Source organism: Puma concolor, chromosome D2 (genome assembly GCF_028749965.1).
Source record: "Puma concolor isolate L17-30 chromosome D2, mPumCon1.1.hap2, whole genome shotgun sequence".
NCBI classification, from domain to species: Eukaryota; Metazoa; Chordata; class Mammalia; order Carnivora; family Felidae; genus Puma; species Puma concolor.
In genome coordinates this window covers 49,742,425-49,760,291 of record NC_141677.1, presented here as the reverse complement: position 1 = coordinate 49,760,291, position 17,867 = coordinate 49,742,425, and the positions used below count along the sequence as shown (strand labels likewise).

The 17,867-nt window shown below is 54.1% G+C and overlaps 1 protein-coding gene across 2 annotated transcripts; it reads right to left on the bottom strand.

Moving 5' to 3' along the window:
• Positions 1-2,163: 2,163 nt before the first annotated feature.
• On the bottom strand, positions 2,164-17,231 carry CXCL12 (C-X-C motif chemokine ligand 12). 2 transcript variants are annotated; one of them, XM_086680303.1, is made up of 4 exons: positions 17,074-17,231; positions 12,918-13,035; positions 10,724-10,810; positions 2,164-5,436 (listed from the first exon to the last, which is right to left on the bottom strand). In XM_086680303.1, exons 1-4 carry the CDS (start codon positions 17,132-17,134, stop codon positions 5,421-5,423), a joined length of 282 nt encoding a protein of 93 aa, XP_086536429.1. In that variant the 5' UTR covers positions 17,135-17,231; the 3' UTR covers positions 2,164-5,420. The 2 variants fall into 2 exon arrangements, with proteins under 2 accessions (XP_086536429.1, XP_086536428.1); XM_086680302.1 differs by lacking the exon at positions 2,164-5,436 and adding an exon at positions 5,443-8,041.
• Between the last annotated feature and the right edge of the window lie 636 nt (positions 17,232-17,867).

Genomic DNA, 17,867 nt, shown 5'->3' with positions numbered 1-17,867 from the left:
CAGAAATCCTTTCTAGGTCTCCAGGGGGATTTAGGTGATGGAACCCAAGGGGGGCAGGGTGTGTGGCTGGACCTCACGAGGGTACTTCACAGCCACTTCCGCCCCTCTGTGGATGGCCGCATCTCACCTCCGTGTACGACTACCTGGCTCTCATCCCCACTTCTGTCTCTGAGTCTGTTTCACCCATCGTGGCTTCCCTCTGCTTCACTAACTCCTGGCTAGCCACACTCTCCCTCCCAAGTGCAAGGCTCTCAGTCCCAGGCACAGAGAAACCCCGAGAACCCGATGAGCTCTGAGTCACAGCTCTGCACCCCTGGGACAGAACATTGGATCGGTCATCCATCAGTTGTGCCGAGGTCCCCACTCAGGAGGCTTCCCAGCTGCCGGGTCCCAACCTCTGTGGGGGGCCCAGCTCTTCTCAGCTGCACTGAGTGGCTTGTGCTCCACGCAAGGATGCAGCGAGGGGAGTGAGGAGGCTGAAATCCAGCTCCCCCTGCGTACATGCCGGGCCCCCCTAGGGGAGCTGCACCTGTGGGAGAATAAGCTCCCATTCCACCCCATGGGCTCTCAGCGGCAGTCCTCAGGGGCCAGTAGATCACCCCAAAAGAATCTTCGACCCCAAAAGTTCTTGGCTTCACCAGCACTTCTGTTCAGAGACTTTGATGGTGCTCTGAGCTTCCTTGAAGCACAGACGCACCTTGTCCCATGTTACCTGCCCTTGGTATACGTGTCCCGTAATACACGTTTACCGTGTATTCTGAAGATGCTCATGTAATTGCGAGTCAATCCCTCAAAATGCAGGCTCCATGAAGTCAGGGAGCACGGCATCCACACCACCTAATACGGGGCTTAGGGCAGGTGCTGTCGGGGGGCCGTCAGCCCTATGAAACACGGTAGGCCGTGGACTTTTTCCTTTTTTTTACACTCCATCATTCCGAATACTTTAATACTTAACCCCAGAGGGTGTTAGTTCCCAGTGGAGAAGAGTCGTGGAGTGTGCTGGAACCAGCATTCACAGGCATTCAGGGAACCTACAAGACCCAGCCAAGAGGCTTCTCCCCATCTGTCAGCTAAGAGGAAGAAGCTCCCCTTTCAAGATCGCTTCCAGTATCTGAGCTTTGGGGAGGTCTAAGTAGAGGCAGGTGGCCCCCAGGAAACAGCACATGGAGAGAGGGAAGAAAACATACACTACCCCTGTCTAATGTCTAGTCTGCACAGCTCCTGGGGATACTAAGCTTCTGGGGTTACAGCTGCGGGGCTGGGACTCAGGGACACGTGATGTGTCTCAAGTCACAGAGTGAGCAGAGAGCCCAGGGTTCCAGCGCTGCTCTGCAAATCTGCAAACCCACGCTCGGCCCAGGACGCCATGCTGCCTCTTGCCGTGGGCTCCTCGAATCCTTCTTTCTTCCTCCAGTCCATCTGCAACTGAGCAACCGTATCACGTTCACCCTATAAATAACCGGGCGGTTCCGAGCACAGAGATAACGTGGTCACGTCTGGGCCGATGGGCAAGAGGACCTAGAGGACATTTGGGGCTTTTGCGCTGGCTCTTCTCTGCCAGTGTGGTTGGCCGTAGACGAGAAAGAACGTAAGAGAAAGTGTGCAAGGCTGACCTCTGTGGGGACAGAACCTTATCCGGCTCACCGTCTAGTCACAGTATCGTGGACAGTGCTGGCAGGCAGCCATGGAGAGATTCAGTAAGCTTCCAGGAAGGGCCCCAGGGCAGGACAGAAAATAACGCAGGTTATATTCTGGGTTCTTGGCAGCGCCTTTAGGGATGGGCTGCTCTTGCCTTCCACTAGACGCGGGAAGTACAAAGTGGAGGCTTCCTTCCCCCAGCTGACAGGCAAATATGAGGGCCCTTGCAGGAAACCATCTCTTCTGGAGTAGAGGACTGGCTTGCCTGTGGGAAGGGATTCCAGCAAAACCAAGGGCATTCAGAGAAAACGGAGTGTCTTTCCCCACCCCCCACTAAGGATCAGTTGACCAGCGGAGGCCAGCATGCCCGCAAAATTCTTACTTATGATTAGCGTGATTATGATGGCCTGTTTTCCACTAACCAGCGCAGCTAGGATTACACAACCCCTCTGTGTTGGGTTTGAGGAAGAAAAACCAAGTCTGGAAAACTCCAAATGGCAACACTAATTCCAAACTGTTGGCCGCTACGTTTGAATACATGTCTTTATTAGAAAAATTGTAAGTGCATATACATCTTTTCATTGATATGACTTCAAAGTAGAAATTGTTGTTTCTCAGAAGGAGTTGTTATTTGTTATTAAAAAAAAAAAAAAAAAGCACACTGCATACAGGAAGCTGCCTTCTCCTGGACCATTTTCACATTATCTGGGAGATGTAATTTAAACAACACAAAATACAGTATTTATCACATTTAACACTGAACCCATCACTGCTCAGAGACTGAGAATCCAGCGAGGTTGCAGACTAACAAGTTTCCCGGGTGGTATTTTTTTCAACTTGGCAATCAATGTCAATGGTCTGCTGAGGGGATTTGAAGGTTTCCAGGGAGCATTTCCCGGGGACTGGGCTCCCTGGGAATGGGTCAGGGAAGATAGGTACAGGGAAGATGTGTACAGGGACCCCACAATTCCCATCCAGTTGCAGAAGGGTACACTGCCTGCCCAGGGGTCGGGGGGTGGTGATGAGCTCCCAGTGGGGAGCCCATGCCATAACATCAGGCAGCAGTCAGAAAAGGAAGGTCAAATCGGATCCAGTGAAAAAGCTTAGAAGTTCTCTGGTCTTCACACAGAGGGGAACTGCAACTTTTGGCTATTCAGGCCCTCTGCTCAAAGCTGAACCTCCTTTCTCTGGAGGACAGGCCCACCAGCAGAGGGCCCCCCCCCCCCCCCCCGCCTGCTCCCCTACTCCTGAGCCACCTCGCTGGGGTCTCAGCACCTGGCGGGGCTGGACAAAGAACAGTGCAAACAACACAGGGCGCAGATTCAGATATAAACACACAGCACTTCTGGGGGTCCCGGTCCCCACCCCGGCCCCACAGCTGCCCAGGTCCTGATGCAAAGGCTGGCAAGGGAGCACGGCCTTAGAGGTTACACGGAGCCCAAGGGAAGGTCAGGTAGAGCAGCACTGGACGAGGAGGAACAGCTGGGTGACCCCTAATCAACTGATGCACTAGACTTGTTTTTAAAGCAAAAGGGGATGGGCGAGCCTTTTCCTTTGCAAATAGACTATTTAAATGCACATTTGCTTTAGTTGGGCAGCCTCCACTTAGAAGCAGATTGCAAGTGGAGTAATTGTTAGGCAGATAATTTTCCTAGAAGTTTCTACTCTTACCTCTTTTCCCCCCTGTTGGGGAGAAACAAACAATTCTTTAACTGTAGTCAAGATTCAGGGCCACGTTTATTTTCTTGGAGTAAGAGATTTAACGGCTCTGGTTCAGGGATTTCAGGAGAAGATGGCTCCACATTTTCCATGAGAGTTTTAAATATCTTGGATGACTTAGAAAAAGCCTACCCCACTGAAAAGCAATCATTTCACATGTTATTCAGGAGCTCTGTAGTGTCAGGTTAATTTCAAAAGACAGTTTTGAAACCAGTTCTGTACTCCTTCTAACTAATAAAGGTCCCTGTGCTCTATTTTAGTCAATATAATATTGCTGATTTGAAGACACCAATTTTCGTTTGGCGGAGAGGTTGGCTTTCTACCACGAAGATCCGATATAAAGGAATATTTACGCAAATATTAACATGTTACCGGTAACACAAAGATTATTAAATCTAAAAACACCTACAGTTCCAGATTATTTTGTTAGAATATACTTTCTGCATGTTGTTTACAGTGTCCTCTCAACTGATACATTTCCTTGTTTTGCCCTGCTTTTCTTCCATTTTCTTAATTTAAAATGTTTGCTGGCACACTGAACCAAAAGCAAAGTATTAGTAAGATGAAATGTGAAACGACACAACAAGCAAAAAGCCCCTCAAGTGCTTACCTGCTGCACTTAAACTGTTTAATGCAACTCTACAAACTGGTCTCGGTAAAGGAAAACACCCTACACGTCAGGGTTTTAACCTACTTTCCCAAATATCCCCTTTTCTAAGAGTGAAAGCCAAGATGGACGTTCTGGAAGCACAAGGTAACAGCAGTGGAGAAGTCCAGACGCCACTGTACAAGGTGGTGGATGATGGGCTTGCCAAGTGGGGAAAAAGGGGAGGTTAGATTTTAGGTGGGAAGGAATCTTCACGTCCAGGACTCATTATTTCACGGATCAGCTTTTCAAAAACCAAAAAAAAGGGTTGAGGATTCTTTTCACGTTCTCGCCAAAACAATCATGCGCTTGATGCAATGGAGCAAAAACTCCCCGTGGCTCTCAGATACCAACTGTAGGAGCATAAAGGCCTGGCCTCCTCATGGGTCAACTCTGCTGTGCACCGAATTCCCTTGGGCTCTGTGGATCCATCTTGGGTTTGTGATCAGTGGAAAAACCCAGGCTGTCCACCCAAGAGGATCACACCCCTAATCAGAAACCTGGTCAAAAGACCTCTCCTTACCCTGAGCCTTTGCATCCAAGGGGTGGACAGTGCATGCCCCGAGGACGTTGGCTTTGAACAAGAACACAGGATTGGACAACGGACAGTATTCCAAACGAGACACAGATGTGCACAGTGTTTGCAGCACCGGGTGACACGAGAGACATTTTGATTTGCTTCTTGGTGCCCAGTTTAAATGAAAGCTTTGGTCTTGAGACAGTCTTTTTCCAGGGCGATGGAGACAGTCTTGGAGATACATGATGATGGATGAGAGAGAGAATGACAACAGCATGATGGGATGTAGGGAAGAGCTCAGGATGAGGGGTGCGTCTCTCCCTGCCCTGGCCTCATCCCCCTGCCTGCCTCAACTTGGGGAAGCCCTGCGATGCTCACCAATGGGGAAGGCCCCAGCTCTCACTCCGAGGAAGGGTGAAGCTCCCGTCTGACTCTCTAAACTTGACCCTGCAGCCCCCCCCTCCCCATGCATGGGGCAGCCTTCACTAGGGTCTGCCCTGGCTCTGATATGTCCCAGGGGCTCTCCGTCCCACAACAGGATGATCTGGGGTCTCAGCCTGCGCAGCTCAGAGAGATACAAAACTCAGGAACCTCCAGCTGGGTGAGGGGCTCCACGGGAAAGATATTATAACAAAGCAAGTAAAATAATGGCCTCAGTCTAAGTTCCTATCTGTCACCAGCGACACTGGATAATCAAACTAAATGAAGAATAAACACCATATATTTTGTTACATAATCAAATGGTGATAGTAAAGGCAAACTGTGCAAAACAAAGCCCTCGGAAATGTACCGGGCCCTGCCTGGGTACAGCGGAGCCGCCGCGGGCTCTTCCTAACACTGGTTTCAGACCTGGGCTCCTACTGTAAGGTTTCCTCAGGCGTCTGACCCAACCTGCGCCTCTCACATCTTGAACCTCCTGTTAACAAGAACAGAGGGAGACACCGTTAAGGCAGAGGCCAGGCCGCAAGCCTTAAGACGCCGAGCCCTGCTGCAGCAGGGCCCCCACTCCTGACTTCCAAATCGCGGCCGTGTGCCTCCTTTCCGAGGCCCTGGGAAGGGGGAGGGTGGCGAGAGAGGCAGCCAGGGCTGAAGCGGAGGGATGGATGGAAGATGGGAAGCGGAGAGGAAAGTCGGGCACAGCCAGCACGGGGTACGGCAGACAAACAAGGGCACGCAGACGGACGGCGAGGCACGGTGGTCACGCGACAGGGCAGGGCGCACTGCCTTAGCCCCAGCGCGGATGGAGGGCTGGCAACCCCTTACCTCAGTGTGGCCCGGTCCTGCACCAGGCCCGGAGCAGGCTGCCTGGCCGTCCGGGGTACCACTGACCACCTCCATCTACCTCCTCACCCCCACCCCACCCTGACTGGCCCCGGGACGGTGCTGGCACCGTTCACTTGCTTCAACCCGAAACAGAACGGAGTCCGGCTCTACTCTTCCACAGCACCCACCCCCCCACCCCCCCACCCCCACCCCGCCTGTCTTCAGCGGGGCTGGCACTACATTAGCTTGTCAGATACAGCGAGGCCCCAGGGCCAGTGAGGTCACAGGAGGACAGAAACGGAGCGTGTTTGCTTTTCGGAATGCGGGGCCAACCGTCTTAGTCCCCACGGTCCCAGCTCCCCCAGTGGGAGTGGAAAGCGCTGTCTCGCTGAGCACTGCAGACAGCAGTCTGTCGCCTCAGGGCAGCAATAGCTTAACCCACCATTGCTAGATGGCAAACAGCCCCCTGTGGTCTTCAGAAGGGACCCACTGCCCCTCTCAAGGCACAGAGACGTGCCCTTCCTGCTGTACGAGGAACAGAGAGCATGGGGCGCGGGCCTGACCGGCTCCTGAGCGGTTTAGGAAAGGTAGGACTACCCCAGCGCAGGTGCCCCAGCCCAGGCCTGCTGCCCTGGGCAGACCAGCAAACATCCTGATGCCTTAGGAGGCAGGGCAGGTGGGGAGCGGGAGGGCATCCCGTACACCCCGGAGCAGGCCTGCCATCCCCAGGGCTGGCAAGAGGGGTGCAGGCTGGAGAGTCAGCCACATAAAAGGGAGAGGGATGGGGAATAAAAGGACTTGGGCTGCAGCGCCCTAGCAGGACACTTCCCTGATGGGGAAAAGGAATGGCCACAAGGTTCTGTGCTGCCATCCCAGAGGAGGACGCTAAAGCGTGAGGGGACACAGTGTTCCAGGTGAGTCTAACAGGCGGGCGCCTTGGGTTTTCTTCTCCTGATTCCATCTGTCCAGTGCTCCAACCACTTCATCTTTCTGGATCCACAGACTGAATCATGACCAGGGGCCTGGGGTGCAGGGGGAGTGTTTATGTGGGACAGGAGGATGGGGAGCACAGCCCAGACATTCGAGGTGTCCTTTTTCGAAGTACTACTGAAATCTGGGTTTTGCTCTCCCATGTGATCCCCCTCCTTCCAGTCCAGATTAGAGAGACTTGGCAAAAAATCTTAGACATAAACCTGTGGGTGGTATGAGGAAGGTTCTAGAGCTTTCTAGAGCACCATGTTCACTTTAAGCACATATTTCCCATGAGTGAGGACTGAGGCAGCTGTGTCCCGGAACCTAATCGCACAAGGTCACAGAGACTGTCCCAGCAGGTGGGTGGGGACAGGCCCTTCACACAGTTCCTCCACATCGGGGACCCGTTTAAAGAATGTATAAAGTGAACTGCCCGGACAAGAGGCTCCCTGAGAAGTATTTTCCACAGCTGCTCCCCGGGAATGCGGAGCTGCTACCCCCTCGGTGTCCGGAAACCAGCCCTGCTCGGAGGTAAAGCCGCTCTCACAGCCCCAGGGCTAGGACGGGGGATGCTGGAGAAGTCCCACCCCAGGTGGCAGAGGGGTGGAGGGCCCCTTGGGAAAGAGTCAGTTACCACCTGTAAAAGGCACGGCCATAGCTAGCTGGGCCCCACGAAGGCTGTGCCGGGCAGCACCCGCCGTGGTCAAGGGGAGGGCAGAAGGCCCTCGCCGGCCGAGGCGCCGCTGCTGTGCTAGCAGATGGCCCTGTGCGGGCCAGGCCTGCACTCTGGCCTCAGCAGGAAGTCACGCTGTGAGTGTGTGAGCCGGTGTGCCGGTGAGCCGGCCCTTCTGGGAGAGGGAGTGGAGGGCCGGGTGGGGGTTCAGCAGCCCAGGGCAAAGCCGGAGACCCTGGGCCGCTCGAGACAGTCCTGAGCATAGTGTCCTCATCCCAGACCACAACCCCAGTCTCGGCACAACTACTTTCTTCATAACTTAGCAGACCAGGAAGGGCCTTAAAAAGCGCCTAAACACAGGAGCCAGTGTGGCCAGAGGAGCGCGGCTCCTCCGAGGAAGGTCTGAGCACCTGCACGGAAGGCAAGGCGTGTGCCCTGGAGGAGGGTTAGAGCAAATTTACAAAGCGCCGGAGAGACAAGAGCAGCGCGCACTGCGGTCCATCTCGAAGTGGCAGAGAACTAGTTTTTCCTTTTCTGGGCAGCCTTTCTCTTCTTCTGTCGCTTCTTTTTTCCTATCTTTTCTCTTTTCCCCATTTTTTCTTCTCTGCGCCCCCTTAGATAAAATCAGTAGAACCATTAATGACGTTGAAAGGGACCGGGGTCTGTCTCAGTCTGCACACTATTTCACGCTGGCCTGGGGATCAGTCTCAACCCTGTCTTCTGTCTTAGGCCTGGAGGCCCCCGGGCAAAGCACGGCCCACCAGTACTTCCTTAAAATAAAGCAGACATTTTCCCCCTGACTCCAAGAGAAATATTGGCCAGCCTTCCAGAACATCTGTGACCTGGCTATCGCCATGGCCAACCTGCCAACCTGGCCCTGGTTCCAGCTATGGCCTGAGGTTTCCAACCCGGAAAGGCACTCACATCTGATAGGCTGTGAAGGGTGTGAAGTCCAGGGCCAGGCTGGACTTGGCCTTCTAACTCACCTCAATCCCATCTACTCAGCCTTCCTTCCTTCTCAGTGCAGAGCTGAACTCTCTGCTCGAGCTAAAAAAACCCTGCGCTTCAAACTGAATCATGCTTTGGAGGTTAGAGACCCAACATTCAGATGGCCATCCAGGAGAGGAGAAAGAAGGCAGCCTGATGCCACTTTCTCCTTTCTGGATGCTTGGGGGACTCCCCCCAGGGAATGACTGGGATTGTTCTGGAGAGCAAGGGAGAGAGCTGGTTAGCAGAATTTGATTAGAACAACTGGCTCATGACTGTCACATTAAAATGATTCAAGCTGAATGGTATTTAATGATTTATGGGGTAAGGCCACCTGCTCCTGGGCAGGCTTTCTATTAACCACGGCCTGGAATTATGGGATTTTTACATGGGAGAATGTGAAAGCTGGATATTATGAGAGTTGAGTCTCTGGAGATTACGTGGGGGTGTTAGGAGAACCGAGGAAGAGGAGGAAGGGGAAGAGGAATTAGTGAGTCAAATATTATTCTTCAGAAAACTAGCACTGTTGTTTCCATTGGGTTTAAAAAAAAAAAAAAAAAAGAAAGAAAGAAAGAAAGAAAAAAACCAAAAGGCTCAAAAACTTAAGTTGCAGCTCTCATTTGCTCCTGAGCCAGGCCTGTGCTCACATATGAACTCGGCAAGAGAAATTCAAGGCACCTGACCAGCAGGCCACCTTATCTTCATAAACTCCAGAAAGGTATCAGAGCCCCGTGTCTAACCACTAATGGATTTTATTTCAGGTAAAGAAATTCCCACATCCAGTAGGAGGCTGATGCCATGAAACAATTAGCATTTTTATTGCTAGTGCATATAATGTCACATTGGATACAATTTTAGTACAAGTGAAAAAATACACTGTGGCTAAACATTAAAAAGCTGCAATCACATTTATAGATCATATATATTTCTTTACAAATTGCCAGTAGTTTAAGATAATAGAGAAAGGTAACCTACTGACGTTCATATGGCTCCACTTTCAAATATATGAATTGTTCGACTATAAATATATTCTGAAATACAATTGTTTTCTAAAGAAACATAAAAAAATGTGCACAAAAAATATATAAAAAATGCCTTGCAGAAAGTTACAAATACCACTAGGCCCATCTGTGGATCACATTTACCATGGAAATGTCACCTTGCCAACATTTCTGATTGGAGCCTGAAACCATGCTGTGGTTTCAGGAGGAGGGGTTAGTGGCGAGAGGCTCATTTATTCATTTGTTTTTCCACTTCGGATTTCAGACACCTCAGGGTGTACAGAGCCTCCGTGGCATATATAAGCTTCGGAGGCAATCACAGAACCAAATTCCTCAAAACAAGTTCAGATTGAAAATTGCATCGGACTCTGCAAAGACCTGCCTTTCAGGGAAGGCGGAGACAGGATCTCCCACCCACCCCCGGAGAGGGCCAGCCCTGTTCTGGAGGCAGAGGCCAAAGAAGAGTCTCACAGAGGGCCTGAGCAGGAGGGGAGGGTGAAGAGAGGAGAGGGCTGCAGGGCGGGGGCCCCAGCAATCCCTCTCCTCCCACTGAGCATGTACAGAAATGGGAAGCAGAGCAAGATAAAAGCATGCTGCTGGAGGCAGGGAGAGGCCTGGGAATGACCGGGACAGGGTTTCTGAGCACAGTCCCCAGCGACAGTAGCCTCTACATGGAGCCTACAGATCCAATCACTGAGCTGGAAGGAGAGGGTGGAGGTGGTGGCCGTGGCCTAGCACCGGTCAGTATCAGAGGGTCACCTTGGGCTGTCATTCTAGGACGGGCACCCACTGCGGGAGCCGCCCACGGTCTTCCTCTGAGTCTGGAGGAAGGACGCTTTTCTGAGCTCCATGCTTGGCCTGTCACCTGACTGTGCCCAGATGCCCCAGGGGCAAAGGAAGAAAAGCTCCACAACAAACCAAATACAGATTGTGAAGTCATCATTGATTAAAAAAAAAGATAATGGGAATGATGTGATTATGAGGATTATGAGAGAACCGACAGCGGGAAATGCTGCTGGTACAATAGGATTTCTTAGAAAAACCCCAGTTATAGAACAGCCAGTGTGCAAGGGTACGGGGCTCGGGTGGACATAAGCTGCGGTATCGTACCATAGGCTATAAATGCGGGGGTCTACGTGCCGGGCCGACCTCAAGCCTGTTCCCAGGTCAGTGCGCTACCCCCAAGGCACGCCTGGTCCCCCCCATGCAGGCCTTCCTCCCCCAACCTTGCCCTTCCATCTGCCACACGGGTCTTAGCTTTCCTCAAGTGGGTCTACCGGAAAGTCCTTTTTGGCTGTTGTGCTTACTTGTTTAAAGCTTTCTCCAGGTATTCCTGAATCCACTTCAATTTCGGGTCAATGCACACTTGTCTATTGTTGTTCTTCAGCCTCGCCCTGCCAAGACAGAAGAGGCGACAGTGTGTGGCTGAACGGAGAAGGCGCCGCTGGGATCTGGGCACCCGCTCCTCTGACACCCGCGTCAGGGCCCTCCCCGGTGCCACGTGTCCCACTCGGCGGGCTCGGGTTCGGGAGGAACTCAGGGTGTGCCGGGGACACATGTTCCTAGCATTGTGGCAAGTCCTGCCGCAGAGCTATGGGAAGGTGAGAAGAGGCTTTCCAGGGGAGTCCAGGGAGAATGCACCACAGGGAACATCTGAGTTGGCCTTTGAAGGAGGAGAGGGAGCTGGGCAAGTGAAATCAAGGGGGAGACAAAAGCAAGAGCAAAGGCACCAAAGGGGCACCTGCTTAGAGGATGTGGAGGAAGAAGCGGGCGGCCAGGTGTAAAGGGCAAAAGAGTGGGACTTTCTCTGTAAGATCGTGGGGGCTTCCGTTGGAAAGCGATAAAGGCTGATTCTGATTTGGATGGATCATCTTGAAAGTACGTGGTGGACAGACTTAAGAGTAAGCCTGGAGGTAGGAGGCCTGCAAAGAGGTACTGCGGTAGTCTGGGGAAGAGAGGTGACAGGGCAGTGAGGGAGGGACGGTGCAGGTAGTTTGCCAGAAAATGGTTTCCAGAGAGGGTTTACAGGTTCCCTCAATGTTCCATGGTCACATTTGTTTTTTTACAAATTCAAAGGGCATCTTCCTCCCAGGTCTCTGCTCCACTCACACTTCCCTCTCCAGATCCCCCTCCCTAAAGCCCTGGGTACCAGGCAATCTCAAGCAACCTGAGGACTCCCTGCCCAGCCACACACAGCTCTGTGTGGACAACTAAGGCCAGCACAGTGGCTTGGGGACACCGCCGGGCGTCACGCAGCCTGCCTGTCAAGTGACTGACGTACGCGGAGGAAGAGTGCTGTTCAGAGCAAGGAGTTTGAATTTGGCTGCCACTGCTTATGAATTAATCCTGTGTTTGCCCAGACCAGCGAATCGTGTCTGGCTTCTTCAACTTCAAGGTGCATTCCTAGCAGGTGGACCTGTGTAATCTGAACCGCAAAGCAGGTCTATGGCGCTAAATTCAATGTCTGATACAACACTTCTCAAAGGGGAGGCAGTATTGATTTTAAGAAAGTAAGTGAAAAAAACATCCATCTTCTAGTGGGTCTAAAACATCCTGTAAATGACAAACACGTCCGAGGCAGCAAAGGCTAGCAAAAAAAGACAAAACCAAACTTAAAAACGGTTGGTATGGGGTGGAAAAGGCCTCTGGCAGTTGCAGCCTTCATTCCAACTGCTGTGCCCCCGCCCCGTTCTCAGCACTGGGGCTTTCCGGGAGGTGAGCTCCCCACGAGAGACCCTGAGCCTCAGCACCTCGGCGTCTAGCCACATGACCACAAGGCGCTGTGTGCAAGCATGGGTGCGTCTGAGCACCCGAGGGCCGAGCAATGAATGGCGCGGCGGCTCTCTTCCCGAACCTCGCCCCGCCTCCTGCAGCCCAGGCGAGCGATTTTTGTGTGTTGTATAGGTGTCACTTCAGTCTGCCTCGTTCCGCACATGAATGAAATCAAATATCAACAGCTGCCCTCAACGCCAGCAAAGCAAAAACTCGTGGGTTGTGTGGGAGAAAACGCCGTTAAGTGAGCTGAAAATGTTGAGTTGCACCCAATGGTTAGAGGCTTGGCCTGAATTTGGGTCTCGTGAGATTTTGCTGTGTGATAAAGGATGGATTTAGATCACCAAAGCCTGGAGACTGGCAGGGCAGACAACTGTTCCTAGCAACGGGCTGGCTAATTTACTGGACTTCAGAGGAAACTCTGGTGAAGCCCGTGTTTCTCTAGTCTGGAGGCACCCAACTGTACTGCCATTTCCTGTGCTAAAGGAGGAAACTTGGAAAAAAAGAAACAAGAACGGCTAGGGGCACAGCGGGGTGCCAAGGGTAAGAGTGGCTTTTGAAACTCCAGCTTACTCACAGGCCTGGTGGTGATCACAGCTGCCTCTAATTATGCCAAGTTCAAGGCTGGTGGCTCAGCATGTGTCGGCTCTCCAGCGTTTACAAGTTTTGAGCTAGGTGCTACTATGCCCATTAGAGGCAACACTCCTGGAAGATGATGTTGAGACTTACACGATCTGAAGGGCACAGTTCGGAGTGTTGAGGATTTTGAGATGCTTGATGTTGGCTCTGGCAACGTGGCTCTCGAAGAATCGGCAAGGACATCTGTAGCTCAGGCTGACCGGTTTCCCTAGAAGAGGTGATGGAAGCAACGCAGTTTGTTATGATCCTGCCAGACCTTGGGGATATATGTGTGGATGTGTCTGCGGCCAAGGGTTAAGGTGGTGGAATGATGTCAGGATCCAGGGCTATGGGACGGGTCACGGGTGCATCCTTGCTAAGACCTCTTGGGCAGCACAGTGAGCTCTGGGTGGGCGAAGGCCCGAGCCTCCATAGGGCCAGAGGGCAAATGGACCTTCAGAGAGCTGGATCCTAGGGGGCAGGGGAATTAAAAGAAGCCCCCTGCTCGGTGTCTTAAAATATATTAATCCCAGGAGACAACCGTTTCAGTCCAAGGTACTGGGGTTCCCAGTTATTCTTTGCAAAATAAACTCTTCCAGGGCCAACTAGAAAAGCCTCCCCCCACCCCCACCCCCCTCCCCCTCCTCTCCCTCAGAGAAGGAGGAGAGGGAAGCAGAAGGCTCCAGAAGCAGCGGTTCCCCTGGGAATGCTGCCCTCCCCCACCTGCAATCTTCCCTCCTCACATTCACCTTAAACCCAGGCAACCACAAAAGAATCCTGGCAGGCTTCCTACCTGGGAGTCCCCAGAGGGCAGGCCAAGGGTCCACCTTCTCCTAGGCACTCCCCTGAAGGCAGGGAGATTATCAGGACTGGAGTCAAAAGTGGCTTTCATTGTGCAGGGATGCTCCAGCCTCCTGGGTTGTATTACCTCTTTGTTTGCCAATTCACCAATTTGCAAAATGCCATAATTGACACTCATTAGTTTAAATAAGCAAAGGGCTCCTGCAGAACCCACCACTCACCCTCTAAGTCTAGAATTGCAAGCCCTGGGGGGCTGGGATCTTTGTGGGTTTTTTTTTTTTTTCTTTTCTGCAGATTTTATCCAAGCCCTACTTAATACCCCAAATTATTTGAATTTGTGGATCCTTTCATCAGGGATTAAATGTATGTCTGAGAATATTTAGTCCAGAGATTAAAAAAAAAAAAAAAAAGTTTCCCTGTTTACAGAGCTCCTAGAGGCCTCCCGGTGGTTCTGAAGTTCTGCATTTTGGGGCAAGAGACCTGGGGAAGCTGCAGGACACCTTGTAAGGGACTTAATTTTTCCAGAAGCTGTGTTCAGTTGAGAGATGGCATGGCCTGCAAACAGCAGCCTATTTAGCCCAGTCAGGGGAAAAGCAGACCACCCGGCCCCCTAGGATCAAAGTCGAATCCTTAAACTCCAGTAAGGAGAAAGCCTGACTTCAGGGTGCTCAGTGACTCAGGGCCCTGGAAGGGTCCCCGGAGCAGCCTTCAAATGTATACCCGAACTGACTCCAGAAAGTCACTGCTGGGGCCTGGCTTTCAGCAACTACACCCAATCCCTGTGGTAGATGCTGGGTATAGCACATGTTACCATACTGCGCATGCTGCCCTGTAACCAGATCGCCTGGGAAAGCCATCCCAGGGCTGGGGGCTAGGTGGTCTGGGTAAAGGAGAGGCCAAAGTCTCCCCCTCGGAGTGTCCTGTCTCCAGTCTCCCTGGAATGCTCATGTGTCCTCCTGAGCTGGCTAGGGACTGGGGAACTGGGGCTGGGTGGTGACACAGGAAGGGTCCCAACCCCAGCGCAGCAGGCTGAAAGGGACACAGTGTGAGTGCTTTAGCCGGTGGGGGGCTGCTGGTGGGGGCTGCTGCTCTCCCATGTCTGGGAAGCTTTTCTGGCTCCACTAACCAAGTAGTGGAGATCAGGCCAGAAATCAGAGCTGAATCAGAGCTCAAAACACAGGCTTTCTCTTCTCTCCTTTCCCCCCTTTTACCCCCTGGGATTATCCATTTCCTTCAAAGGCAATTCTTATTCCTGCTCCCAGGACCCAGTTGCCTGTCTATCAAGTGGGGAATTTCAATAGGTTTTTTAAAGGGACAGAGCGCCCAGGGCTCTTACTAGAGAACTCACCTGGGGTCCTCTCCTCCAGCTTTTTGTCAACATTACTAACTTTTCCAACTGGTTTGGATGTGACTCTGCGTATAGGCCTGACACCTGATTGGCCTAGATGTTACCGGCTTGGGACCCGGTGAACTTGGCTCTGTTCAGGAGCAGTTCCAAGAGAATCTTCCACTCCAATGCAGAGACAGGAGCCCTGGCCAGCCTCTCCAACCGGGCCTCAGAATGGAGCCTGGCCTGGATGCATATAACCCCTGAAAGTCCAGGGCATCTAGGGGCCCAGCTGCTTGGCTGAAGTCAGGTGGAGGGAGGGCAGGAGAGTGAGCCTGACCCTGAACAAGGGTATCTCCAAGTGCAGTTCTGAAGTCGGTATAGGTCCACAGGCTCCAGGAGGTCAAGAGGTACATTCAAGCCTATACATGCAAGGAGAACCAGACAGACCTAGAGCCCGAGACCCTGATCTGGCCACTTGGCTGCTAAGAGGGCAACTCAGAGGGACAACCAACGCTTTCCAGGGCCAAGATGAGTCTGTCAGTGGGGGCCCCTGCTCCCTCTGTGCTCCTTCCAGGCCAGCTACACCTGGGTCCCCGCATTCCTGTCCTTTCTGCAGCTCCCCAGGGGAGTGGGACAGCTTGGGGAAGCACCATTTCCCTGAGAGGCAGAGAATGACACCTCCACTCTCACCAGACACTCAAATTGTTAATGCTCAAGCCAGAGTGTCCCCCACGACCCAGGGCTTCGGCAAGAAGACTCAGCCTCACATACTTTTTCTTTCGGCTTAGGAGGTAAAATCTAAATTGCCTTCCATCCAGTCCCTCTGCAGCTCTGTCCAGCAACTTGCCACACGTTTAAAGAACACTTTCCAGGCAGTCAGCTATGAACTTCTGTTAGCCCTGGCCCTCTTGCCTGGAGGCTGCAGTCATGCCCACCTTACCCACACTGGCTCCCAGGCCACTGCCTGGGACGATGCAAAGGGTCAGCGGCTGGAGCCCAGCCTAGGGCTGCGGGCACTCAGGCCCCGCAGCTGCCCCACGGAACACACCAAGTGTCCTTCAAGCCTGTGCAGGCTTTGTTGGCAACTTCGCAGCCAAGAAAGGACAGTGTGGCCTGACTAACACGGCTTGTTTCGTGTGTTTCAAGCCAACAGTTTATTTTGTTTTGCAGCAGTGGTGTCCTGTGACAGGACAGCGAGGTTTCTCTTAAGCTTCAGAAGAAAAAAAAAAAAAAAAAAAGCTCTCTCCCTCTCCCAGTGAAACAGGACACCACCTTTCCCAGTGGCCTAAGGCCTTGGCGTTTGAACTTTGTTGCAGCGCTCATTCTGAGGGAAGAGCGATGGCTTGGCCGGTGACAAAGGCAAGGCGCCTGTCTGCAGGTGTGTTTGGGGGACAGGGGAGGGGCACGAGCGACCCCGGCGGCCCCTGGGCCTCTCTTCGGTGACCCCGGGAAGAGGCCAAGGAAGCAGCGGCTGGACGCGCGCCCGGGTTAGCCGCGTCGTTGCGGACCGCGGAGCTGTGCAGAAGCGCGACCGCGCGGGTGGCGCAAACCCGACAGCTGCTCTGTTTGGCTCGCCCGCGAAACCGAGCTAGGGTGGGTGCAGAGAGAGGGCCAGCCTCGCCTAAAGGGGACGCCGCGCAGCAGCACCCAACCGCACCGCCACCACGAGCGCGTCGCGATGCGAGACCCGCTTCGCGACGCGCTCTCTCGCACACGCCTCTCCAGCACCCGGCGCAGCGGGGCCTCGGAGTCCCTCTGCTTGGAGACACCGAGTCGCGCGCTGGACGACACTGGCTGGGTGGGGGTGAGGGGTGGGATGAGGGGGGACAGAGCCCGGCGCCGAAGGCTCCCGACCCCGCTCCACTCCCCAACCCTCCGGCGCGCTCCCAGCCAGTTATCCTGTCCGGTCCGACCCCGGGCAGCCGCTCGGGTCTGGCGGCCGCCCACCGTTCGGGACCCCGAGCCCAGATGCAGAGTGCGAAGCTTCTGGGCGGGTGGTGGCTGCTACGCTCGGGGCTTCGAGCGGCGCGCCCCGCGAAGGGGGCCTGCCTCGACCTCCCCGGTGCCAGGCGGCGCGAGCTGGGTTAGCGCGGGGCGGGCGGGGCGGGCGTGGGCAGAGGAGCCGAGCGCACTCACCGTCGCTGAGGCAGAGCGCAGCCAGCACGAGGGCCAGCACGGCGACGACCTTGGCATCCATGGCACCGGCAGACGGCGGGCGGACGCAGGCGGGACTCGGAGCGAACGCGGCGGCGGAGAGTGAAAGTGCGGCGGCGGGAGGCGCGCGCCGGGCACTTTAGAGGCGAGAGCGGGGCGGGGCGGGGCGGGGCGCGCGGCGAGGGGCGGGCCTGGAGCTGCCGCCGGGAGGCCGCGGGGGGCTCCGGCGCGCGTCCCCCTCCCACACCGCCGCCCGTCCCGTCCCCTCCCGCCCTCTCCGCGCCCGGGATGCTCCAGGGGCTGCGGTGTGCCTGGGCCTCTGACCTTCTCCTCTCCGCTGGGCCCTGCTCCGTAGGGCTCGACCTGCAGCGAGGAGCGCAGCCGCGCAGGGAGGCTCGGCTAAACGTTGGTTATTGTGCCCACTGAGCAGGTGGAGAGATGGAGTCCCAGAGGCGGGAACTGAAGGGGGACCAAAGGGAACCAAACGAGTCGATGTGTGCCGAGCCAAGGGTGTCCCGTTTTCGGAGTCTAGAAGCTCGAGGTGACCACCGGGCCAGGCTCGCGTTGCGCTGGGTACCCCGCAAACTAGGCCTAAGGGAAGGAGACCAGTCCGGGCAGTCCGCGCGACTGCCATCTCAAGCCAACGCCATCATTGGTAGCCAAGCCTCAGTTTCCTCACTTGTAAAATTGCGACTCTAAAATAGAATGATGCGCCGCGGCAGCAAAATAGTCTGCTCTGCCGGCTGCCGGCTGAATTCAACGTGAATTCTAAGCAA